Source organism: Chenopodium album, chromosome 17, assembly GCF_948465745.1.
Source record: "Chenopodium album chromosome 17, dcCheAlbu1.1, whole genome shotgun sequence".
In the NCBI taxonomy this organism is placed as follows: domain Eukaryota; kingdom Viridiplantae; phylum Streptophyta; class Magnoliopsida; order Caryophyllales; family Amaranthaceae; genus Chenopodium; species Chenopodium album.
The window spans coordinates 1262828-1289080 of NC_137850.1; the positions used below are offsets into that span (position 1 = coordinate 1262828).

Here is a 26253-nt window from a genome sequence, read left to right on the forward strand (position 1 = left end):
TTGTATCGCTCTTGTTTTGGGAGTTTGCGGTTGGGATGCTCAGGTGCGGGAGTAGGCTGCTTTCGTCCGGCTCCCTGTGCAGGAATGGCTGGTATGTTTTTCTTGGTTAGCTTGTTGCCGTGCCTTTGATTGGTAGGCTTGGGTTATTGTATTATGTTCTGTTTTAGGTTTGGTTTTTTGTTTCTGAATTAAGGATTAGGAGGTTATAGTCGGTGATGTATGGTTTTTGGTTTGGACTGCCTTACTTGGGCTCTACTCCAGTGTCCTTTTCCTGAAAAATTAAAAAATAATAGTTTTAGAAGACTAAGGGATGACTTCGCTGTGCTTGCATTTGCCGTGGCCTATATATAGCCTGAGGGGTGGGTTTGTTTTTGGATGTGGTGGTTTATTTGTGCTCAATTACAAATTCTCTTTGCCTTTGAGCTATCTGAGTTGCCTGTGCATAGGTATTCTTTTGAGAGGTGGTTTCATTACATTTTGGTTTCTTTATGATCTCGCAGATGTAATTTGGACTACAAATTTTGAATCCCTGACAAATAGGACTTTGAATTTATGAAATTATTATTAATAAATTTAGACAGTTTACCCGTAATTTGATCTAGATTGTTTGTGTGGGTGATAGCTGTTTTGCCTCTGCTTTGATTATGGCGTATAGATTCCAAGAGCTTATTGATTATTTGTTCTAAATTGATTTGTTACATATTAGCTGTATGCTTTGCCTAATTGTATTTTAAGAGAACAGCTTCTATTTCCACTGTTTTTGGAGTTTATTTGTCCCCGGTTTAAATTTGTGTTTTTTCCTGGTTACAGGCTTGCTGATTGCATTGCTTGTGGGTCTGCTGTTGCAGAGTTGCTTGTTCTGTTGGGGTTAGGAGATCTGTGAAGGTATCTCTTTTGTTTCTGGCATGTACTTTTTTTTGTATATACTTCTTACCGGGCTTTATGAGTTCATGATGTCGCTTAGCTATCTGGAATTGTGTTCTTATATGTGTTTTTAGCATTATTGTTTGGTGCATTTAGCAGCTTGTGCAGTGTAGTGTAATTTTTTATAGCTTAGCTTTTTTAGAGTTGCTAGATTTAATTATTTCTTAAATTTGGTGCATTGTATCATAAATTGTTGTAATGATAATAATATTTAAGAAAAGAACTAAGGAGAATTCATGTATTAAGGTTGTGAACGGATAATATTGCTCAAAATGGCAGGGTTGCGTATATACCTAAATAAATATTAATGAAATTAGGATATGATTTCACACACTTACAGGGGTTAGACTGTGATAAAAAGTTGCTTAGCTGAAAAAAATGCAGAACTAGGAACTATACTTCAGAGCACAGGTCATTCTGTTAGGTTAGTACTGTGTTGCTTTCAGATACAAGTCCGTTGATTGCATTGCTAATTATGTACAGCACTTTTTAAGGACACTGCTGAGAAAGAAGGTTCAGAGAGCAAAGAATAATCCAGAAGCAACAAGGCAATTCCCGAATGAAGGCTACCTAGAATATATATATGCAGTTATCATCTTTTGCTATTAAGGTATTAGTGGGAATCAGGAACTATGATGTGAAAGTTTATTAAATTTGAAGTAGCTTGTGCATGTTTAAAAGGAACATTTTGGACATCTTGTGTTCCCTATAAACATCAACTATGTATATAGTACTAAGGATATGTAGGTACTACTGATGTTTAGTAGCAACACTGTCTTAGACACTTCCTCTTAGCAGAACTGTAGTATTTTGCTTGTACATAGTAATGCTAGCAGTCAGAAATTGAAAGAACTATCAGGTCACTATGATGTATCTATTTGCATCCTTAAATCAGGATGCCTATATATATAATATGAATTAAGTTGTTATAATTTCCCACCTTCACCTTTAGTTTCATAGTTATGTGTTTTGCTATCCTATATAGCAGTGTTTATTACATTTTTCAACAACATTTCTACCTTAATTAAAATAATGCTCCTATTTTTTATGTTCCTTTTAGTCTTCCTTTCTTATGACCATTGTGCATTTTAACTTCCACTTCTTTCGAGTGAAACAACAAACAGCAGAATGTTGCAGTTTACATTTCCAAATCTACTCATTTGTGATATCTTTCTGACAGTAAGTTCCCTTACCTTGCATATTCAGCTTCATAGAACAATGAAACTCTAAACCACTAAAACATTGAAACAAATTACTTCATTACCATTCTCATCACAAACTTAATACTTTACTCCTGCACGAACAAGTTTTATCCTAATATCATCCTGCTTATGAATCTGTATTCATAGTTTTGCACTTAAAACAGATAAACACAATGTAAACTAGAATTCCTCTTACATCATAATGAAAGATAATAACCGATCTGCACAATGCCAGAATTCCTCTTTTCCTTTATTTTTTGTCAAATAAACAGCAAACTAAAGCATAAAAAGATACAATAAACTTGACACCAAAGTTCTGGCAATTAACCTAACAACATTTTTCATCCCTTGCTATCATTAGTTCCCTGAAATTAGTCTTTGGTCCACAAATCTGCATCATTATTAAATTAGTACATTTGTTCATGCACACACACAAAACACCTGATATGCTATGTCTTTCTTTTCCTCTTTTCCTTTATTTTTTGTCTCCCCTTTTCTCAATAAACTATACTAACGATCATAGCTTACAAGCAACACTTATAATCAGACAACTTAAACATACACATATATATATGACTACATTTCTCCAAATTCACCAAATTTCTTTATCGAGCCGTCGGGGGAGCACGCGCATCAACGACTAGTAAAAATAAAAATGCGTGTTGCAACTAGTTCTAAACATGTATAGTAGGTATCAAATGTTATGAAATGACCTACTTTACCGTTGGAACTCCCTTGTATAGGAATTAAATTTTTGCCTAGATACATTCAAAATGACACAATATGCCTTGACACTCTAAATGTCATCTTGATATTCAACTAGCTAAAGGAAACTAAACCCCACCAAACATAAATTCTTCACTTGCATACATCACCACGCCACAAAACTTCCCGTTTATTAATGTATGGTCATCCCAATAAACTCACGTTTTTCAGCATCATCCATTTGGTGTCTATTTTGAAAGCTCTATTTTATTTTTTATTTGTTTGCATGACTAAGTCGTGGTCATCGACAAATGTCATTTTCCATTTTGGCTAACAAAATCATTACATCTAACCATACCTATTCGAATAATCAAAATTCAAAATGTTATATACACATCTTTTTATATGTCATGGGTAATTGATAAAATGTCTATTTGGTGATTTTTAAATAGTTTTAAGAATTCCATAAGAAGATTGGTGGACATATCGATTAGAAATAACTCATAAAAAATGCATTTATATATACTCTTTCATTTTAGATTAGGAATAACTCATCAAATCCATAAAAAAGTGAGTATCTAAGCGAGTATAGAGATTCCATATGCAAAATTCAACATAATATAACCCAAGTATTAAAGGCAAAATATATATATATCAATGTCAATGTAGATACTGTAATTGCCATATATACTCAATTATAGTCCAACAATAAAGCTACCACAATGCATAATAATGTTGCATTAGCCAACTTGCCTATACCATAGCATGTGATGTGGTGTGGTGTAGGTTAGTGTCATTGTGTGTTGTTTCCTGTAGTTCATAACTTGATGCACATACGAGGAAGGTTGGTCTGGATCGAGCCTCAAGGATTCGACAACTGTATGACGCGTGACACCTTGCTAACTTTTATATAATGAATGATAATATAAACCTCGTCATTCTATCTAAGCACTTTATACTACCCCCGTTTTTATTTAGTTGACACGTTTTGACTTTAGCACTATTCACACACCTCTCTTTGACCGTGTTTTGTGCTTTATACGTAATGAAAAATATAGTCATGTGGAATCTTCAATCTTGTTAGATTCGTCACGTTATATACTTTCAAAATATCAACTTTTCATAATTTTTGTTTATCGATAATTAAAGATATTGATGATTGAATAAGTGCATTGGCAAACGTGACTAAAGAAACGTGTCAACTAAAAAGAAACGGAGGAAGTATTTTGTTAATATTTACAATGACATTACATACATTTTTTTGAAGGGTTTTACCCATGTATTTGGTGAAAGTATTGAGCTTATGATATTCTTTACCCTACCACGTGTTAATTTGATGATGAAGATTTGTATAAGTGTTTTCCTTAACAAATGTCAGTTATTTTTGTTACAAACAACTAAATTACAATAGAAGCAACTTCAAAACCACAACAAATCAATAAACTTCATTGCGAAAGGCTGTATAATGAAACCATAACACTTGTTTAACTACGAGGGTGCAAAAATTTCTAATCGTAACAACACAATTCAACCAACTTAATATGATTTTAAACAAAGAATTAGTTCGTGTTTATTTGATTAAATACTAGCAGTTTCTTTATGTATTTGTTTTTTTTAAAAGTAAAATGACCATTTTTTTTTTTGCTATTCTACATAACTTTTGTATCCATTTCTTCGTATTGTTTCAACACTAAAACCTTATATTTTCAATCTTACACTTTTTTTTATGAAATCCCTCATATCACAATAAGTCGTCTAAACACATTTCGTCATTCCAAACTAAATAAATTTTCTGACAGTAATGTCAAACACGGACTTAGAAACTTTTCCCCCTGTTTTACGCATCCCTGTTTTTCTCTTACAAACTGCATCCCCTGTTTTCGTCTAACATTCTGCATCCTCTTTTTCTGTAAAAAGTGCGAGCCTCTTTTGTCATTTTAAGAAACAAAATTGCTCCAACCGAAATTTTTCGGTAGAAAATCGTGAATCACATCACCTCCCTCCTCTCTGTGTCAAACTTCAACAAAATCCTGCAAAACTGCATAACAATCAATAAAACTAATACTACTTATATTCATTTATCAAGGTAGTTCGACAAACACTGTTAATCGATTAAACTATCACCTATCTAAAGTAATACCTGTATAATTATACGACTCGAGATTAAATTATGTCTACACCATCGCCCATAGCCGCAACCCTCTTGTACCCTCCTTCCTCTCATTGAAATACAAAGAAAAACACAATAATTTCAAGAGTAGAATAAAACAATTACCTTAATTTCCCAAGTTCTCCATTAAATTAAACGAACACACCCAAAAAGAACCTCTCTTTACTCTCTCTCTTTCTCTTCCCTCTCACCGCCTCAATTTCTCTTGTATTGCTCTGAAGCTCCCCAAATCCAAATGCAATCACCTGCGATTTTCTCTCTCCTCCGATGCCCTAATTTCTCTCATTAGGTTTAAAATTCGGGGCATAATTCGTTTCTCCAATCCCTAATTTTTGAGCTATATTTTACAATTTTGTAGAATTTTTTCCCTAGGGTTTTTGATTGGTAATTGAAATCATTGGAAAATTTTCGCCCTTTTCGGTTGGTTGGCATTTGAAATTAGGGTTTTGAGTAATTTGATGTAATCGCCATGGCTCCTGCGCGTAAAAAAGGAGCCAATAAAACGAAGACTGCTGACGAGTTGCGACTCGGCGATCTTGTTCTTGCTAAGGTCAAGGGTTTCCCTGCTTGGCCTGCAAAGGTTCGTTTGATTTTGTTGTTAAATTTGATATTTTTTTATTCTTTATACTATTTATTTGTTCTTGTTTTGTATGTGATCGAGATTTTATTTCACTCAAAATCAATATCAATGTGTGCTTAGAACTGTGTATAATTGGTTTGTTTGTTGCTTTGTGGGGTGATCTTCTTGCGCTACATTTTCATGGGAGTTATATATATATTGCTACTCATTATTGATTCGAAATTGGAATACTAGGGGCGATGAAAACGCGGGAAGATTACTGTTATATTTGTCAAAAGCCGCGTAATTTTAGTTAATTACACGTCCCGTGTTGGTGATTTTGTGTAGTTTTGAATTTTTGGATAGTGTATTAATTACAGCAGGATCAGTGTTGGTTGTGTCTTTTATGGACATGTGTGATTCGGAAGAATTTAGGTTGCGAGCTTTTTAAAAACTTAATTTACATTGAGGAGTTAGCGGAATTTCTGTCGTGGTTGTGAAGGTGAGTAGGATGTTTTTGTAGATTTTTCATGCAAGCTCGGTTATATCAAGTACTATCACCCGTATGTGAAATTATTCTCATATTGTATTAATTGCTCTAATTTTGCTTTTGGATTTGCTATATGAGGGGCAAATTTGGTTGTGCTGATTTGCTCTTCGTTATGTACATTACCGAATTTATCAAATTCTTCCGTGACCTGATTTGACCTGAATTTTGAACTTATTAAATTTGACCCGAGTTTGTGAACATATACTTCTAGTTCTTCCGTGGTGTTCTATTATTTGTTATGTGCTTATTTTGGATTGTGGTGATTTGTTTTTTCATACAGCATGGAATTGTTGGCTACCCCAAAACTTACATCTCTTAGAGTTTGTGCATTTCAACTATTCTTTACTGCCTGACTTTTCAGGTTAGTAGGCCTGAAGACTGGGAGCGAGCCCCTGACCCAAAAAAGTATTTCGTGCAGTTCTTCGGAACCCAAGAAATGTAAGTCGTGTTGTCAGTTAGCTATGGTTATGTGTGACAAGTAGGTTAATTACCACATGTTTCTGTTAATGCTTTTCCCCTTCTATTTGTTTCTACAGGATATACATTTTTAGAGACTAGTTTAGGTATATGTTTATGAAAATCACTTTGATATTTTGATTAAATTACTTTTATTTCAAGGTGATGATCATATCCACAATATAATTATTCTTTTTGTTCTGTAGTTTAAAAATTTTGGATAGCTTTGAAGAACATGCGAAGTGATTAGAAATGTGTGGTTTGATTATTTCTGAAAATGTTTGTATTGATTGGTTGGCTAGGCTATATTTTGGACATTTTGCATAAAGTTATCATATGAGATAATCTGATATTGACAACATAATATTTTCTCCTTAGGGAGGGGGATATGGGTGATTTTTTTGGGTGTTTTTGTGGGATTTACTACTGTAGAGAACTCCGCTTTGCTTCAAAATTTTATTAAAGATTACCAGCAGGGTAAGGGCTGTGAAGCCTCTGATCTAATTGATTTAGATTACACAAATGTACAAGAATTGGGACATGAATTTTCAAATAAGATCATTGGGGAGAAAATGAAAACGAGGTATTGCGGAATATGTATATACTTCCTCCGTTCTAGAAATATTGTACCATTTGCTAATTTAACAGTTTAACACTATTGACACGATCCCTTTTAACCATATATTGTGATTTATACATAAAGAAAGATATAATCATATGGGATCTTGTTAAATTTATCCCAATATATACCTTTATAATACTAACTTTTTATAATTTTTACTCTTATGTAACTAAAGATATTAAGGTTGAAGATTTGCACTAGGATTCTTAAATCCTCCCATGGTGCAGTAATAGAAAAACGGGGAAGTATATAGATATAGACAAGTGGTATAGAGTATGTGCGATTTGGAGAATTGTACATCATATTAGAGAATTATTAAATGTGAAGTTTTGGTAAAATATGTCCGAGTCAAAGTTTAAGATGGTAGAGATTTCAGTCTTCTTACGATCTCTTTTAGAATAAGAAACTCTTAAGGGTATTCCGACGCCTCTTCTTCCTGGACCCATCTAGCCTTCCAAGGCTGGGTGGAGTTAATTCTTCTCTTATCTTTTAGGATATAAGAAACTACTTGGCTTCGTAAGTTGAAGTTACGTAAATGAACTAGAGCAAGGTTTGGAACCCCAATCCTCTTAAAGGTTGCTGCCCACTTTATTAGTATATAGTTGAAGACACTTTTGAGATAAGCATATAAAATGAAAATGGTTATACACTTCTTTAGCACCGAAACAGAAAGAATGGGTAAAACTTTGTATTGGTTGAATGGTGGTTGGTTAATAAATTTGTGGACTTTTTATGGGCGTTTTTATGATCCACTTTTGATAAAGATTCATTGGCAATTAAATGGCAGTGTCTGCTATATATGGCTATATAGACGTCTTTTGTAACTTCTGCTATATATGAGGATGAGATAATGATGTGTGCATGTAGAATGTAGATTGGTGGCTTTTTATTTTTTAAGGTGGAACTTATTATTTAGTTGCCTGGAGCAATTGCTTGTGATTGGTAGGATTCAGGAAGGTCCAATGCTTACTATAATGATGTGGATTTTTGACAGTCTTTTACACATTTATTAATTGAGGGTGAAATGCAAGTTTCCGTCCCTTTTTTTTTTTTTTTTTTTTTTTTTTTTTTTTTGTGAATGTTCCTATAACACTCCTTTTTTTCAAAAATCAAAGTTACTCTCCCTCCGTCACATCAGTACTTCACAACCTTCTCTTTCTTTCAATTTCAAAAAATTATGCTATCATCTATCAATTTTTTCATTGTTCTCATTTTTCTTTGTCCCCGTGCCACTTTAGTATTTGGAAGTTAACTAGGGATGACATAAGACTTTTCATGGGTGAATGTCCAATTGTGCTCACCGATACCATGTGGAAAATTAGATTTACGGAACTTTGAAAACTATAATTTACAAAAATAAAATAAAAATGTAGACGTATTCGGTAGATCAACAAAAAGTTTGAGACCTGTTTATTTATTTTGATTTTGGAGAAATTGAGTGAGGGTTTGGAATCTAGTGACTGTTGGCCTATTGGGTGACCCTTGGTGCAAATTATTTATTAGAATGAAATGTCCAATTTTTTTTTGATGATATTGTTAGAGAATATCCTGATCCTGATTTTTCCGCATTTTTTTTTTACTTTTTCTCTTGCTTGTTAAGCATTTATGGCAAGGCATGTATCTTTTTTTTTTTTCTTTTTTTTTTTTTTACTGTCTTTAAACTCTTGAAGTATAGTTCAGGGATGATTAATACCAGATTGCTTTACTTAACCAGGCGGAAAATTTTTCAAGTAGGTAAATAATCAATTGTGCTCACCATTACCATGTGGAAAATTAGATTTACAGAATTTTAAAATTTAAAAAGGAAGATTTGTTAGAAAAAAACCTTTTAAAACAACTATTTTGTCTAGAAAAACCTTTTTAAATTTTTTTTGGCAATATGAAACCTGTTTGTAAATCTATTTTGTTGAAGACAACCAAGCCTCACTTTCCGACGTTGACTCGCCATTTTCCGGCGTTGACCCATCATGTGCATGTCATGTGCCCTTTATTTTACTATTCTCATCACCCCTTTTTCTAATCCCCTCTAATTCCCTCCTTAATTAACCCCTCTAATTTAAACCCTTCTTTCTTTCTCTTCCCCTCTCTCTTTGCGAACTTGGACAGCAACTATCTGTTGCTTTAAAACAATTGATTAGGTTTCTTTTGGTGTATTTATTAAGAGAATGTTGTGAATTACTGCTTGAACTCAATTTCATTGTGTTGTACTTGTTAAGATATTGCTATGTCCGAATTAAAGTCCATGTAAGACAATGAACATTCATATAAGTCATTAATTATTGCCCCAAACCATAGTTTCCTTTGTAATTAGCGCAAATTTTTTAAAAAGGGGCAACAAACCTAATTTTTTGAAACCTTTCGTAAACATTAAAGAGTGATAAATTAAGAATAACTAGAGCAATTACCTTGGTCAAAATTAACTGGGAAAGCCTTTAATTGCAACAAAAGCAGCTATCTTCTTCAATTTGAGTTGAGAGAGAGAGAGAGAGAGAGAGAGAGAGAGAGAGAGAGAGAGAGAGAGAAGGGTTTAAATTAGAGGGGTTAAGGAGGGAATTAGAGGGTAGAAGAAAAAGGGTGGGAATAGTTAATAAAAGAGCACATGACATGCACATGAGGGGTCAACGTCGGAAAATGGTCGGTCAATGCCGGAAAATGAGGTCTGGTTGTCTTCAACAAAAAAAAAATTTACAAACAGGTTTCATATTGCCAAGATATTTTTAAAAGGTTTTTCTGGACAAAAAAGTTGTTTTAAAAGGTTTTTAAACAAATTTTCCATTTAAAAATAACAAAATGGAATTAAATGTAAGATCTGTCATATCAGCAGAAATTTTGAGACTTGAATATTCATTTTGATTCTATCCATACTGAGACTATTAATTGCAGACATGTCACATGTTGCCTAATGTGATATCCTCTAATGGATTCATGCTCTTGTAACTTTCTGTTTTTCAAGTATGCTGTTTTGTATAATGAAACAAGTCTCAATCGAGTTGTGGGTATTGACATGGAATGGTTTTTATTGAGAATAAGTAGTTTGTTGCCTCACTTGCCTGCTTTGTACATGTATTTTGTGATCTGTTAATTGTGCGATTTGATTCTCTAGATATATAAATAAAAAAGAGCAGATTTCGGCTTCATTAATGCCTAGTGATTTCTTGTTTGAATATATGCATTTAAAATTGTCTATTCTTTTCTGTATATGGTTACCTTATTGGGGTATTCCCCCCTCTGTTTTTATTTGGATTCATTTCGGTTAACTCTGGAGTTAACTCTGTGTCTCTGTATCCTCATTAAAAAAAAAAAAAAAAAAAAAACCCTTTGACCTTTGCAGCGTGAATTAATGTAGCAGAAAATTCTCCTTCTACAGTGTAATTTAATGGTTTGATTTGTTTTTAGATCATACTTGGAAGCTGAAATTATAATATTACAATGTATATCTTATGGCTTGATATGGTTTTGATATTACATATTATGGAATGAGGTTTGGCCGAATGGAAGTGATTTTATGAAGTGGGATGACGACTTTTTGTTACATGTTTCTCTTTATATTGCTCTTCTTTATTCTGTAGTTATCTTCTGTAATTGAATCATTGGGATTTCTTGTTGAAGTCTGCCTTACAGTGTGATGTTCTGCTCATTGCAGCATTGCTAAGAACATGTGACTATATATCATGAAGAGATGTTCTAGTTTAAATGACATAGGTCGGTATGTGGCTTTTTTTGGGTATCCTTAGATTTGCGATTGAGTGTACAATTTTCTTTAATAGAGTTTTCACATTGATTGAAGTAAATTACCTCAATTTTTGTTTTGTTTTGTTCTCCCCCCCCCCCCCCCCCCCCCCCCCCCCCTAATTTATTTTTTGTTCTTTTTTTCTTTATTTTTTTTTCTCATGGCTTATCATATAAGCTGTCCCCCTTAAATTGTAGATGATTTTATTATAGTTTATTTTGTTAAATGTTTATAGTCATTAAAGATGACATATATGCGCAAATGTGCTCTGTTGCATTTATTTTTCTTACTGAGGGTGTAGGGTGCTCTATTTTTACACTGTAAATTGAACAGTTCATACTTCTAAATAGTTTGTTTATTTTTGTTCTTCGTTTTAGAGCTTTTGTTGCTCCACCTGATGTGCAAGCATTTACAAGTGAGTCAAAGTGTAGATTACTGGCTAGGTGCAAAGGGAAAACTGTAAAATACTTCGTTCAAGCTGTAAAGGAAATATGTGAAGCATTTGAAACAAGTAATTTAAGTGGTCTGGGTGACAATCATGATGCTTCTTATGATGAAGGAAATGTCAATGGTTCTGGTGCTGAGTTGAGCAGAAAACCTAAATCTGACGAATCATATGCCAGTGATTCTGCATTAGATCACACCTCTGGGATGGGAGGAAGTTATAAAGTGGAAGATTTATTGGAACAGGCTGTTGCTGCTGAAGAATTTAAGAAATCTGATGATTGTCATGATATGACTGAGAAAGTTATAGCAACAGGTAGGGAATTTCGTACTGATGCATCAGTTCCTTGCTCACTTGTCCCTTCCTCAGTAAAGGAAGAAACAGTTTTAGGGGCGAATATAGCAGATACAGCTGCTCATCATGACAGAATTGAATCATCAAGGGCCTCAAGTTCTAGCCCATACAGCGGTCATTCCGAATTAAAAAGGGCTACCAGTTATCATGAGGATGGTAAAAAATATACTCCAATGTCATTCGGAGCTTCAGATCATCTTAAGCTTTCGTCTGGTGGGAACAATAAGTCAGCAAATGGACACAAGTCACGGGATTTGGTTGTTGGGGCTAAGAGGAAAATTGAGGGTGTAGTTCGACACACTGAAGCTGCTAAATCTGGTGTGTTTGTAAAAGATAAGATACCCGGTAAACTTCCAGCTGGAGGACATGCAAAGCGGTTGTCTGCTGGTGTAAATAAAATGGAGTCTAGTCCTCAGGGGAAGGCCTCGCAAAGCTTGGTTAACGACCAGAAGCATTTGGACTTTGGAACAAGTTCACCAAAGGATACAACCTCTCATGCTAAGGATCATGGAGATATGGAGTATTCAAGACGTAAAAATCGGCAAATTGTCCAGCCACAGTCAATTAAGAAGGCTAAGCATGTACACACAATAAGTGATGTTGCAAAGGGGTCAGTAATCAAAAGTGAAAAAAGTGATCCGGAACCCGAAATTTATGATGAGGAAGCTGTACCACCTGTAGCAAAGCGTCATCGCAGAGCATTAGAGTTCACGTCTAATGTAAACAATTCATCTGAAGATAAAAAAGGTTTTGGCCTCAAATCTCTGAAGAGCGATATTCCGAAGAAAAGAAGAGCTGTTTGTTTGTACAATGACGACGATGATGACGATGCCGATCCTAAAACTCCAGTTCATGGAAGGTCTTTGTCTGCCTCCAAAGCTGGTTCATCTGCAAAAATTTCAGATACTATTAAGAAATTTGATGAGAATCACAAGTCTTCCGGTTGTGCTAGAGAAAACCTGAAGGTTTTAAGTAAAGATGGAGGTGCTGTTAAGTTAGCTGGAGCATCTTCTGTACCTTCCACTCTGCAGCTGAAGGTAGACAGTTCTACAAAAGCCCTAATATCTCAAAGCCCTGAAAAGGAAGAATTAGACAAGTTGCTGGTTAAGGATGCTAAGAAAGATTTGGGTTCCCCCACAACGTCTCCTTTGGTAGCAACTGCGGCTAAGAAGTTGGCTGACCAACAAAAGTCTACTAGATCATCCATCAAGGGGACTAATTTGAATTCTCATAATAAGGCTCAAAATATGCCTGGCAAAGATTTAAAATCTGTTTCTGGCTTGCCAACTTCTCAGAGTCACGTGTCTTCGCATAAGATTAGGCAGCCTTTGTCTGTGGAGAGGGCTAAAAGTATACCTAAAGTGTCTACAAGGTTGAATGGACCGATTTCTTTTGATAACCAGAAAGAACATGATCCTATGCTGGTTGATGACAGGTTTGTGCCCCTCAGACTTGCTGATATTTTTTTTATTGGTTATGTTCTCTTGTTCTGCTGATCCATTGTTCCCTTTTGGTAATTACAGGATGGAAGATGCGAAGGCCATAGACTCTGCACTATCCATGAAACATTTAATCGCTGCAGCTCAGGCTAAAAGGCGACAAGCTCATATACACAATGTACCTCAGGGTAATGGAAATTCTGCAGCGCCACCTTCTGCTAATCTCCATGGAAAAACTCCAAGCCCATCTTCTAAAGGCCATAATTTTTCATCTAGTTTGGGTGATGTTACAGAGCTTGATACTCATGAAGGCCATGGAACTTTGGCTTCCCCTCCTGATCCTATTCGTCAGCCGGCATCCCATAATCAATTGAGCTCTGAGGAACAAGAAAAAGGACCTGGCTCAGCACACCTAACAGCTGGAAGTATTTTGAGTGGTGGCACAGAAGCAGCGGTTGCTCGGGATGCTTTTGAAGGAATGATAGAGACATTGTCGAGGACGAAAGAAAGTATTGGACGTGCTACTCGTCTTGCTATTGATTGTGCTAAGTACGGAATTGCAAATGAGGTTGGTTATATTGCTCTCTTATTCACACCTGCACTTAAGTAATCAACTATAAAAATATGAAAATGTAGAACCACATGCAGTCGATTGAACAGGAGCTTGCTGGCTATCTAATTTCCGTACTCTCTTGTTACTTTTCTTTAACTTGCTTTAAACCTGTGAGATGCATGAATGCTTGATCGGGTAGATAAAATAAAGAAGCTGACATGTATCACATGTGAGTAATGTGACATATCGTATTTGTCTTGAAAATCTCCTTATTAAATAAATTTATGATAATTGATCTTATTTATAAAGATTTGATTTGAGCTCCTTCCAATGATGAAAATATTGTGAACTTTTGAACTATCTAGAGAAGTGTTGTGCATAATTTATGTATTACAATCATTCTCAGTCAAGTATTGAACAACTATACTTCCTCAGTTCCTCTGTTTTAAATTGGTTGACAAGGTTTTTTTTTTTTTTTTTTGGCACACATATTAAGGTAAGGTGAGAGAAAAGTTTTTTGACAAAAAAAACCCTTTTCTATCTTTACTCACTGACCTATCCTACTCAATCTGCTTGGGAACCTATAAATTTGACCAGCTACCACCAGCCCCACTGTAGTATACTCCCCAGCCACCGCTATTATCGTATACTCATCAGCAACCCCCACGGCCCCACCTTACCTTACCTTTTTCCTCTTCATTGACCAGTGATGGAGCTTCTCACGCTAAACTTGTAGGAAGCTTCATTGACCAGTGATGGAGCTGATAAACCTCGAGACACAAGTTAGCTTTCATTTTGTGAGATTCTAGCCGTCAGAAAAGGCTAATTGATTTTGGAAGAGATAAATAAAGGGTGGAGGGGAAATGCAAGTGAAACAAAGGTGAGGACTTAGGAGTAGAGAGAAAGAGATCGGAGGACGAAGACGATTGGTATGGTGAGGTGGGGTTCAAAGGATTTCATAATTTTTATTTTCGATGAATTTAGATCGAATCAAAAATTTTAACAATTCACAGTTCAAGGATTGAAGTTCTTGAGGGGGGGGGGGGGGGGTTTCAATTTTCAAGATTTGATGGAAAAAGCAAAGGGGAGAGGGGAGGGGAGAGGAAGTTTGTGTTTCAAATTCATTACAGATAGAGAATCTATGACTTTCAAGGGTAGAGAAAAAGAGAGGAGCTTTGAGTTTCAAGAATCTTATTACGCATCTCACCTAATTTATGATCTATTATCATACAATTATGATATTTGCTCTCACCCGAAGGAGGTATTCTTATAAAAGCCTCACACACACACACGCACGCATGTACACACACAGATGCACGCACGTACACACACCTACACGTATGAATTCTCCAGACAAATTATTTCTATTATGTGCTGTTATCTATATGAATTCTCCTGATAAATTATTTTTATTATGTGCTGTTATCTATTCTGAATTTCTTGCAGGGACTGACAAATTTTTTAAATGTTTAAGGTTGTGGAACTGCTCATTCATAAGTTGGAAAACGAGCCAAACTTTCATAGGAGAGTGGATCTCTTTTTTCTGGTGGACTCCATCACTCAGTGCTCACATAGTCAAAAAGGTTAGTAGTTTTGAGCTGTCATGTTTCTGATAGCATGCATGGCAGTAAAGGTGTCTTAAAATGGTATAGTGTTGGATTGTTGGGATATGAGTGCGTATTTTAGTTTATTATACGCTAGTAGTAAATTGACATTTGTGATTTTTGAATGTGAGACCTATAACCTAAACTTGATTGTCATTTTTAGAAAAAAATTTAGTGCTTTGGGTTGAGATGATATAGGTTTGGATTTTTTTTTTTTTTTTTTTTTTTGACTCAGGCATAGCTGGCGCCTCGTATATCCCTATTGTCCAAGCAGCATTGCCCCGCCTTTTAGGTGCAGCTGCTCCATCTGGGGCTAGTGCTAAAGAAAATCGCAGACAGTGCCTGAAGGTATACATTAGTTACATTGTTATCTGCCAGATTTCATTTGCAGGCAACCTTATGTATCTCTTCGCAACTCAGGTTTTGCGCTTGTGGCTTGAGAGAAAAATTCTACCGGACTCAGTACTTCGTCGCTTTGTGGATGACATTGGTAGTTCAAATGATGACATGAGTAGTGGGTTTTCTTTTAGACGCCCTTCAAGAGCTGAACGATCAGTGGATGATCCTATTAGGGAAATGGAGGGAATGCTTGTCGATGAATATGGAAGGTTTGTTTTCTCTCTTGACCCTTCTCATTTACTCTTTTGACACCTTTTTCATTTATTTGTTCATATGTTTGCTTACGTGTTATTTTCTTCTTATGTTTATGTTGTCCTTTAAATGCCAATTAGTTAGATATGTTATGGCCTTTCTATTCATTGGGATCCTTTTTGGTCTCGTTTTTTTATGTCAGGGAAAAAAGAAAATGAAAGGAAAGAAGGGGAGGAAGGTGAAGGGGAAGGAAGAATGATGAGTTTTTCTTCCAAATCCCTTCATTGTTGGAGAGATCAATTTCTTACAATTCAATCCCTCTATTTCTCTCCTCTTCAGTTCCCTTCCTTTCTCATTTGTTATCTACTTATCCACCAAATGAAAGGATACTCAATCCCTCCATTTCCCTTCCCTTCCTTTCTCTATTGTTTTTTCAATCCAAACAAAGTGTAAGTTTGGGTGGCTCAAATGATGATTAACAACTACTGTTCCTCTCAGGTTAGAGAGATTTTTATGTGAAAATATTTTGATAGGAATTGTTATATAGTTCATGAGTATCGGAAATGTTTTTGGACATTTAGTGAAGCACTGTTAGAAGATGGTGATACTAAGATGCATGTGTTGAAATGGATGTGTGGGAGTCTGAGGGATAGTCTGTATTTCATATTTGGTGTTAAGCTGGAGTTCTGAATGTTGAGGAGAAGGGAAAATCAACTACGTTGGTTTAGAGATGTAAAAGCTCTGCCGGAGGAAGTACCCTTTAAAGAGGGTGGACGATTGGGATAATGGGGATAAAGGAAGCCTAGGGAGACCTATGATAACTTAGATCGAGGGAGGTTAATTTGTCACACAATGAGCTTGTTAGCCTGTTTCTGCTTGTTTTCTTTGGTTTTTCCCAAAAACATGTTTTTTCAAGATTACTTCCTCTGAAGCTTCCCTAAAATGGAAATGTCACAATACTTGCAACACACTATTATCGGAAAATTATTTTGAGGAAAAGTTGTATTATTTCCCTTATTTGAAGTGCATGGTCCACTAAATTATACTTCTAACAACCTCTCACCTCATCTCAAAGTATATCCAACCTTGTGAACCCTACTTTTCTTTAATATTGTGAAAAAGTGTGGGTTTCAATTGTTAACAAACGGAGGAAGTATTAATGTGTGTTTATTTATTAAACCTTTGTGTAGTGTTTTAAATATATGGGGATGAAGTCATGAAGGGTGTTGCTTGTATTTGAGAGGTCATGCGTCTTAACAGAATATTATAGAAAACAGAAATAAAGAAATAGGACAATGCGTCTTGTGTGAGTGAGGCGAATTCACCTTGCCCCTTGGTTTGAGGGACTTAATACCTCGTGGTTTTCAATACTTGAGCTGCTGAAATCTTTTTAAAAGCATCAATAATGTTGTTTATACTAAAGTAGGCATTATAAAGGTGGAGGCATTGGGTGGATGTTGGCTGTTGCTTATGTTAAGACATGCCTTTTTGAATAATGTGCTATCCTGGCTTGCTGTAGAAGTTGGAAAATATGTGTTGCGGTGGTGTTGCTGCTTCCCTGGATACCGCTAGGATTGGTGTAGGAACTCGTGTATTTCAATGTTTTTTTCCAGTGAATTTGCAAAATTAAAAGGCTTTATTAAGGTTTACCTCAGTGTTCAATTGTGTTAATCTCTAGTAAATTTGAGGTGCTACATCCTGTGCATTTTTTCTGTTGTGTACGAGTCGCTCTGATAGATGACATTTCTTGGCTGTGCACAGCAATGCTACTTTCAATTTGCCTGGATTTTTATCTACTCATGGGTTTGTTGATGACGACGAAGATGAGGAGGATGTTCCAAGTTTTTCTCTCAGAGAATTTGATTTGTCTCCATTGCAACCTTCAAATAATTCGGCAGGGCTTGAAACTGAAAATACTCCAAATGATAGGCGCCATCACATCTTGGAGGAGGTGGATGGTGAGCTAGAGATGGAAGATGTTTCTGGGCACCTAAAGGATGGAGCACGTTCTCCCGGTGAGTCGTCAAAGAAAGTTAAGCAAGAGATGCAGTTGGATGCTCAATTTGAGTGTTTCACTAATGAGTTTGTTGAGTCCCCATCATTGGAGGGTTCTCCACCATTACCTCTTGAATCTCCTCCCCCCCTTCCCCCATTACCTTCTTCACCTCCTCCTCCACTACCACCTTCATCGCCTTCTCCACCACCCCCACCGCCACCACAAATGCTTCCCTCTCAGCCTCCTCCGCCTTCTTTGGTGCCATCAGGGCCCCCACATGTCGGTAAACATCAACCTCTGCTTCCCCCACAGCCTTCCACAACTCAAGTATTGTTGCTGCCTCCATCTGTAGTTCGTCCTGCACATGCTCCTTTACCTCCTGAATACAGTATGCCAACTGTAAGTTTCTTCACTGTTCTTGTATTCTGTTGGTGATGACTTGTGGTTTGGTTTCTTGCACATTATTTTTATACATTTACTTATTTGAATTGAATTTGGTGCAGGGTGGCCACCCTGTTCTGATTGCTGGCAACACCCCTCAACAAGTACCTTGTTTTCCTGCTGGACTATCTGGTTCACTTGACACACCTGGATACAATTCTGTGTATGCAGGACCACTAGCTGGTCAGTCCAACCAGCAGTATCAGCAAAGCCAGCAATTTCAGCCTTCTCAGGCGACATATGGACAGAGAGCTTTCCCACCAGTCACTGTACCCCAACCCCCTTCAGGCCATTTTGCATATAGTAAGCCTACTGTTCAGCAGCAGATGCCCCAACCCCGGCCCCATCCTCCTCCCCCAGTTCCTTCTCATCCATACACATCAGCCTCTCATTCTGAAGGTTTAAGACGATTTGGTGATGAACAATGGAGGCCTGCGTCTGCTGAATACAACACAGACAGCCAGCATAATTCATGGATGAATGGAGGGAGAGTTCCAGCAGTTACAAACTTTGCCGGGGAAGGTACTAAATGTTTTCATCATTTGCCTTTTGTGGTGGGACTATTAATTTATAATTTATGAGAGGTTGTTGAAGTGTTACCCCTGTATCAATCTTTGCTAAATCAAGCATTCATATAAGGAAAAACACATTATTAATATGTGCAGCAATTTTAAATGATATGTTTTTGAAAACTGCGGTGTTACTAAAATGTTCTGGTTGCATTCCTTGTGTATGGAAGTGTTCCTAGTCTTTTGCATTGCTGGCAGCACTCTGCTTGTCATTATGTTCTATTAAGACTTGAAGCTGTTGTATTTATTAGATCATGTTTTCTCTGTTAGTTTGGGGATTGTCTTTTTTTTTTCAGACTTATTTTGTTGGTGAAACTCAAGGAAGCTTTTAGAAGAACATGTTTCCTTATCTTTGTACCTCCTGATACCTTTAATAACCATTGCTTTCAACCAATACTTATTTATAAACTAAGCTCTCTCTGGATTTATACCATTATAAGTCATTGCATTCCTATAAGCATCTTTTGACAGATTCATAGTGCTGTAGTTTGTATAGTATTGAGACTTGTAGTTGTGGTATCTCTAATCTTGCTTTCTTTTTCTACCCTTGTTACAGACTAATTTTTTTGTATGCTTCAATGCTTGCTAAACAATATTTTTCTGCAAAGAGATGGGGAATTTAGAGACCACAACCTCTTTGTCGATATTTGACATTCACCTCCCTGCTTTTTACATCTTTCGTGACTGTAGATGCCCATTATAAGTTTATAACCTTTACTTAATACAAATGTTTTTTTTAGTGGCGAATTTATCACTGAACATTACATCTGAACTCATAGTATTTTGGTATTTCTCTAAAATATAGAAGTGTCCATTGTGTTTCTATGGTCATCTTCTGACTTTGTCTCATGTTCTACATTTCCAATATGTGAGTTTCATATATTGACTGTCTGTACCAAACAAGGGTGTTCATTAGCAGTGTATTATGTCTGGAAACATTTTTCATATTGTGTGATGACCTGCTTTACTGTTGCAAGTTTTATTATCATGGTGATGATTGCACATGAATAGTGTGATCCTATTTTTGTGTTGAATGAGTTTCTAATAGATATCATTATAGCAGCATACTTTCGACCTTCTGAAAGGGCGATGCCAGATAACATGGGATATCAAGTCTCGGCTCCTAACCCAGCTATGGCAGGTCCTTCAGTATCAGGTCTAATTTCTTAAATATTTTGGTGTACATGTGTTATCATATTTTTATTTTTTGATTGACTAACATAGTGTACTTGTCTCCAGGTCATGGTATCAATCATATGTTACCTTCCAGACCAGATATGTCGTCTCTTAATTGTTGGAGGCCGGTATAGAAGTTTAATTGAAGTTGAGCTGTTGAATTCAAGTGAGATTCATAACTTTAATTGATGACTAGACATCCAGTCTGCTTTATGTTTTTGTAGTTGAACAATTCCTATGCTCTTATCCTTCTCGTGGAAATCACCCGCAAATATGCTGTATATTATGCATTTTAGCCTCTTATGGCTTAAGTGGAGGCTACTTTCTGTGTTGCTCCTACTCTTGAATGTGTTGGAATGCTTCAAAATTTTGACATGAATCCTTAAAGATTTTGTAAATTTTTTTATATATTTTTCTCTAGGATCTAGAGTCCAGAGTACATGGGTTGAGGGGATCCAAGGTAAATTGGATTGCTGAAGTGACTTAGAGTTGCCAAATATATACTTGGAAAATGTGTATTAATCAATACACTTGCTATATGAGATCTCAGCAAGCTTGATGTTCTGCTCTTTTTGTATCTGTTTTTTTCCTTCCAATATGAAGTATTACTTTCAGGGGCCGAGAAAGACTTTCCTTCTCTTCTAGGGAATGAAAAAGGTTACAGCTAATTTTCTTTAGTTTTAACTGCTTCGTTTATTTTATTAGTATTGATTAGCAAAATCTGTTAGTGTTATTGAAATGGAAACCTAGTAAGTTGCTTTCGTTAAGAGGTTTCTTCTTTACATTTGTGAATTGTGACATAAGAATGAATGCTGCTTTGATCAGAATTGATTTATTCCATCTCTTTCTAATTTCCATGTCAATACTTATTTGTCTCTGATTTGCTTATTTCAGTGCTTCGGGGCTGAAAAGATTGGTCTTTGATATTTTTTTTCGTACAAGTCTTCCCATTGACTTGGCACACAGGGAGATACAAGTGCCTGTAATTGTGTCACAAAGACTGTTGATATCCTGACAGACAGTATAGAGTTTATTTTTCCTGAGAAATCAACACCTGCTGACATTTGCATCCCAATGTAAGCCGATGCTTGCTGCTCAGCTGTCAATTGTGTTTAGTACCTTCTGTAAACTAAAACCTTTATATTAATATTGTGAAACTACCTACTTTTCAAGGAAGACAATATTGTTCTTGTTTCTTTCTGGGTTTGAAGGTTATTTTTATATTTTATTAGCAACGGCAAGAGTTTAGCCTGCTGATTGAATAATTGCTCATAAGATTAAGGTATACATATTAGGATATCAATTATTAATTTGTCCCTAGTGTTTATAAAAGAAAAAAAAAAAACCAAATAAACAGAGAAGCTCTCTCTTGTGCATGGATTCTGATTGAAGAGTTCTTTATTTGGGGTGTTGATATATTTTATAATTAGACTCATTTTAGTTTTGGCGGAGTTGTATGCTACAGAGGCACAAATTGGTGATTGCTGGAGCCTTTTTCTTAATCAGGATAAGAAGCAGATATTTACTTCTGCACACCAGTAAACCCTAGTTACTCCCAATCCTAGATTCATGGGAATCGAAATCTGACCCTTTTCTGCCTTTGAGAGATTCTGTCTGTGCTTGGAATAAATCTTGGGTGCTTCGTAAATAGATTTTGTGAGTAAAGTACTCCAAATTAAGCTACTAGTGCCGATGGCATACATAAGGATAGCTTGCAGGATAGATAGATCCTATTATTTGGTTTCCTCGTTAAATTTGGTTTCTGAAGGTGTTGGCTGTTTCAGTAATTCTTTTAGCCTGGCTATATTTTACAATTTCTATTTGGAGTTCCATCATGTGGTTAATGCTATGGTATGCCTAGGAAAACTATCTTACATAATCTTCGCTTTGGCCTACCCTCTACTGTGAATCTGATTGCTTGGGTTTGAAATTTTGATGGATGTTGTTCTGCTTCATCAACATTTTGGTTATGAAGATACCAAACCAAGTATTTATCAGTCCTGAACGCGGTAAGTGGTCTTGGATTACTTTTTGGCCAAAACATTAACCTGCCCAATATAAAATATGTTTCTGACGCACAAATGACTCATGAAACCAGTATTGTCAACCTGGTGACTGGTTAATATTAGATAGATGTAGAAGGTTAAACATTGGCTTGTACTGCCCCCTGTTTCTCTCTTTTTCTCTTGCTCTCTTTCTCATGCTCACAATAACCTCAGCTGATGAAAGACTGCTGCTGATGGGTTATGGTAAACATAGCTAGTGGTGACCGAAGTAGCATTTTCTTCATTAGCTTCTACCTACTCAGCCTCCTTTGCTACTATATACCAATGAAATAAAGTACAGGTCATCAGACTGATATTCTCATTCATGATAAGCCAGACAAAATTTCCTATTAACAAAGTTGATACAAAGTTGAAAGAGAGAGGTTGTGGAAAAGTTAATAAGTTACGACTCAGAAGACCTATGTGCCACTTTTTATTTGGTATTATAAAAGAGTTAAAGGAAATGGCCTTCATGCTCTTTGATTTATTAGGGATGGAAGCATCTTTATCAACCTCTGTTTACTAACAAAAACCATCTTGCAGTATATTAAATTCTGTGTGTTCAATTTACACACTGATATCGTGCTATGTATAACCATGGATTTGGGAATTAGACTACTATTTGTGCTGGCAGGAATGTGTGAAGTACATGAATGCTACTTGTCGTTTTGATTATGTTCCATTGAACTGTGTTTAGAGGACCTTGCTTTAGGTTGATAATATTTAACATATGAGGAGCTGATCTTTGTGATGATATGTGATGGACCGTATTACATGGAAATGTAGGAATATTACTCTTCTGTTTTATATGTGATATTTCTCATTGGTATTCATGGAGGAAGTTATTGTATTGTCTAGCAAAACCATGGATGTATGATTTTCTTTTATACTTTGATATAATTGAGAAGATGAATTACAAGGTGAATCTTTATATATACTTCATACATTTTTTTTTTTAAATGCACCAATTTCCTTTTTTGGAAGTTTCATATTAATTGTACCATTTCTCTATATGGTATGCTTTTTTCACTTTTTGGTTGTGTTCACACACAAAATGTGATAACAACCATTATTACCCCACCTTTTCTATCTCTCATTTTTTCTTCACATGGACACTTTTGACATACTTCATCTTTTACACTGTTTCTTAAATCCCATGCCCAACCCAAATGGTGCAATTGAAAAAAAATGGAGGAAGTATTTTTTCTGCTGGTGATAACACTATATACTCTTGCCTTAGTCTATAGGCGGCTTCACCATCATCATCCTAGCTGAGAAGATGACTTGGTTTCAAAGTACATTAGATACGTTGTAGGTTACTTCTGTGCTTGATGCATAAAATGTATCCACCATTTGAACCTGTAAGCTTGTGCCACATGCTCTGCTGGTCTTAGTACTATATATAGTTGCTAGACTTTGCTGGAGTAGTTGATTGCTTGTTTTGTAAATGCTATTGTCTTGTGCTTGTTGACAAATAGTAAAATTTTAGGTTTAATTAATTGCAGAATTTGTGTCCCTTTTTTTGTTTTCCAATTCATTTCTGACTATTGAAATTTTTAGATTGGAATTGAAAGTATAGTAAGTTTTTTTTTTCCCCATAAGTGACAAGTTTGTGGAGTTTGCACCTGCTTTACAATTTTATTTTATTTTATTTTTTTTTGGTTTTGAATAGCACCTCTTTACATTACTCAACATGTGTGAACAATGTCTGAAAATTCAAAGTCTTTCTGATTTTTTATTTTTATTTTTATTTTTTTTTTAATTTTTTTTTTTTTTTTTGAGGAAAGTCTTTCTGAATACTTCGTATAAAGGTTGATTGACTATGCCTTTTTTGTATGAGATGTATGCACCAATTATACATGCTTGTGATTCAGCTTGCTGCCCTACTATTGTGTTTGAATAGGAAACGTGGTTAGGATAGTTGATCTGCTTTGATTAACTGCTATTTTCAGTTGCTTTTTGGACAAATCAAAGGGATTTTTTTTTAAGTTTTTGACTCAATTTGGAATTTCTGAATCTAGTTGGATTTATCAGGATCTATATCTTTCTTGGGCTCATTTATTTCCTAATTACTCAGATTTCCTTATAAAGTAATTTTTTATTCCCTTAGATAGAAGATATGAAAAATAGCAGTGTTTTTATTTTTACTGCTTGTGTATAAGATTCGTGAATGTCTAGTCTGATTGAATTTTGTGTTTTGTTGCTGTTATTACTAAGATTTCTATCTATATATTCTTAAATTTTAAAATATTTTCATTGTCAAGCCTTGTAAACTTTGACTGCATTGTTTTACTAATACGTAGTATGTTGAATTAAATGACCATGTTGAATCTTATAGAATTAGCTTGATTTGTATTTTCTTTATAACAACTAATTTATATTTTTTAAACATTGACATTGAATGTTTAATAATCAAAGGTTTGCCTTGTTAACTATGAAAGAAGAATTACAGCTATTTACTAACAGAGAGGATATATATGTGTAACCAAAATTACTGTATGTTTTGATTGATCTTTTGCCTAGCCTTTCTGTTTTGTACCATTGGGTTAGTGAATCATAAATAAGGGTAGGGGGGTCATGAATTTTGGTCAGATGGTACAGTAGATGCATTGGTTTAAAAAATACATTAATTTTGTTGCAACTCTGATACTTAGTGACTATAGCGGCATAGATAAGAATTTATGCTGGATAGTTGCTCCTGGTTGTACTTTGTGATAAGACTGCGTGAAGTAGAAATTGACTTCTGAAGTATGTAAATGTGTTCTCCTGCTTGGGGTAGTATATTTATGCTCTTTATTTAACTTTTTTATTTCTCTCTTTATTCAGGTTTTGCTGATACTGTAATTTTGGTTTCTTAATTATGATTCTTCATCACTCTGGAGCATGATCCAAACATTCTGGGAGATTGATGGTGACTACTTTGGAGGTAAACTCTTATTTTGAAGCTTGACAGTCATGACAGATCATTGATACTTACATGAGCGCTTATGCAAGGGTTCTACATTAGGTTAGCTATAAAGGTAGTACTCATACATTAGCACCAAGTCTTGCTGTATATATTGTGACTAACAATGCTGCACAGATACCTTGGTTCAATTTGTAAATACTTTCATTTAACCACCCATTGTTGGTATTTAAGGATAATCTGTTGGCTGCATCTCAATTATTATCTTATCTTTTGTCATACTACTATTTGGTTTTATTCCCCTTTCAATATTCCACCTTTTGGTTCTTAGTATCTGTAATTGTGAGTGATACTTATTTGTCTGTTTTCTTTAGTATCAGTTAGCCAGTGTTAGCCCTAGTAACTTTCCATTGAATTGATTGTTAGTTTCATGAGGCACTTGAAACATTTTATCACCACAGTGGAAAGGATCTTTTGATGGATGAGGCTATATATAAAGATTATTAAATATTTTGATTACAGTTGACTCATAGAATATATGGGTAATGTATTTGATGTTAGATATGTTACTATCTATAGGAGTCTAGTCAAGCTGAGACCACCAAATATATACATTGTCAGAGTGCTACATAATTTTTTGCGTATAATAAGGTCGTAAATTAATTCAAATATGGAAGAGGATGTAAAATTGGAGAGGCATTTGACTGACCTCTCCCCTTCCCAATTGACAAAGTTTTCTGTTGTTGCTTGGAGTCAAGTTCAGGAACAGAGAATGATACTGCAAAGCCTGATGTGTAGGCATGTAGTATATGTTGAAAAAGAATTATGGACTTGGTCTTTCATGTATGGCGTAGATAGAATTCACATTTAAGTGCTCAAGAATCGTGCTTTCCAAATGACTAACAGATAAACACTAGGAAGATGAGCGTATTATTTTTATTGGTGGTTCCAATGGATTATTTTGTGGGGAGGTTGGCATGCATTATATCCTCTTCCAGGCTCACAGACGCATAATGAGGTTGATGAATTTGTGAACATATTGTTTAAATTGGAGTGGAGAAGAAAAGTACTGGTGAATGGATACTGAATTGCTGATGATCGGATGAGGTAACGTATTTTTCTGCTTACCTTTATACTGTGTTTTGAGGAGGGCAATGGAGTGTGTTTTGATGGCCGATAGAATCGGTATTTAGCATAAGTTTGATTGAAGTCAAGCT

The 26253-nt window shown here is 35.5% G+C and overlaps 1 protein-coding gene and 1 long non-coding RNA gene across 6 annotated transcripts; both read left to right on the forward strand.

Moving 5' to 3' along the window:
* The first annotated feature begins 40 nt into the window (after positions 1-40).
* LOC145587328 (uncharacterized) lies at positions 41-1957 on the forward strand. Of its 2 annotated transcripts, none has more exons than XR_014101250.1 (3): positions 41-91; positions 811-885; positions 1408-1957. It is a non-coding gene; the product is annotated as an uncharacterized LOC145587328 (long non-coding RNA). The 2 variants fall into 2 exon arrangements; XR_014101249.1 differs by lacking the exon at positions 41-91 and adding an exon at positions 220-446.
* Positions 1958-5106: 3149 nt separating this feature from the next.
* LOC145589331 (ENHANCER OF AG-4 protein 2-like) lies at positions 5107-25315 on the forward strand. 4 transcript variants are annotated; one of them, XM_081645863.1, is made up of 14 exons: positions 5107-5581; positions 6472-6548; positions 11296-13152; positions 13241-13344; positions 13450-13724; positions 15184-15292; positions 15549-15661; positions 15734-15921; positions 17666-18299; positions 18404-18863; positions 19971-20066; positions 20150-20252; positions 20981-21162; positions 24958-25315. In XM_081645863.1, the coding sequence occupies exons 1-12, from the start codon at positions 5471-5473 to the stop codon at positions 20218-20220; spliced, it is 4095 nt and encodes a 1364-aa protein (XP_081501989.1). In that variant the 5' UTR covers positions 5107-5470; the 3' UTR covers positions 20221-20252; positions 20981-21162; positions 24958-25315. The 4 variants fall into 4 exon arrangements, with proteins under 4 accessions (XP_081501989.1, XP_081501986.1, XP_081501988.1 ...); XM_081645860.1 differs by having other exon boundaries at positions 13241-13724; XM_081645862.1 differs by having other exon boundaries at positions 13241-13724; positions 19974-20066.
* Positions 25316-26253: the final 938 nt, after the last annotated feature.

Excerpts from the sequence above, each read along its gene's own strand:
- LOC145589331 (XM_081645860.1), top strand. The coding sequence starts at position 5,471 with ATGGCTCCTGCGCGTAAAAAAGGAGCCAATAAAACGAAGACTGCTGAC. Across the intron at positions 13,153-13,240 it reads CCTATGCTGGTTGATGACAG|GATGGAAGATGCGAAGGCCA; the intron begins GTTTGTGCCCCT and ends TGGTAATTACAG. Across the intron at positions 15,293-15,548 it reads GTGCTCACATAGTCAAAAAG|GCATAGCTGGCGCCTCGTAT; the intron begins GTTAGTAGTTTT and ends TTTTTGACTCAG.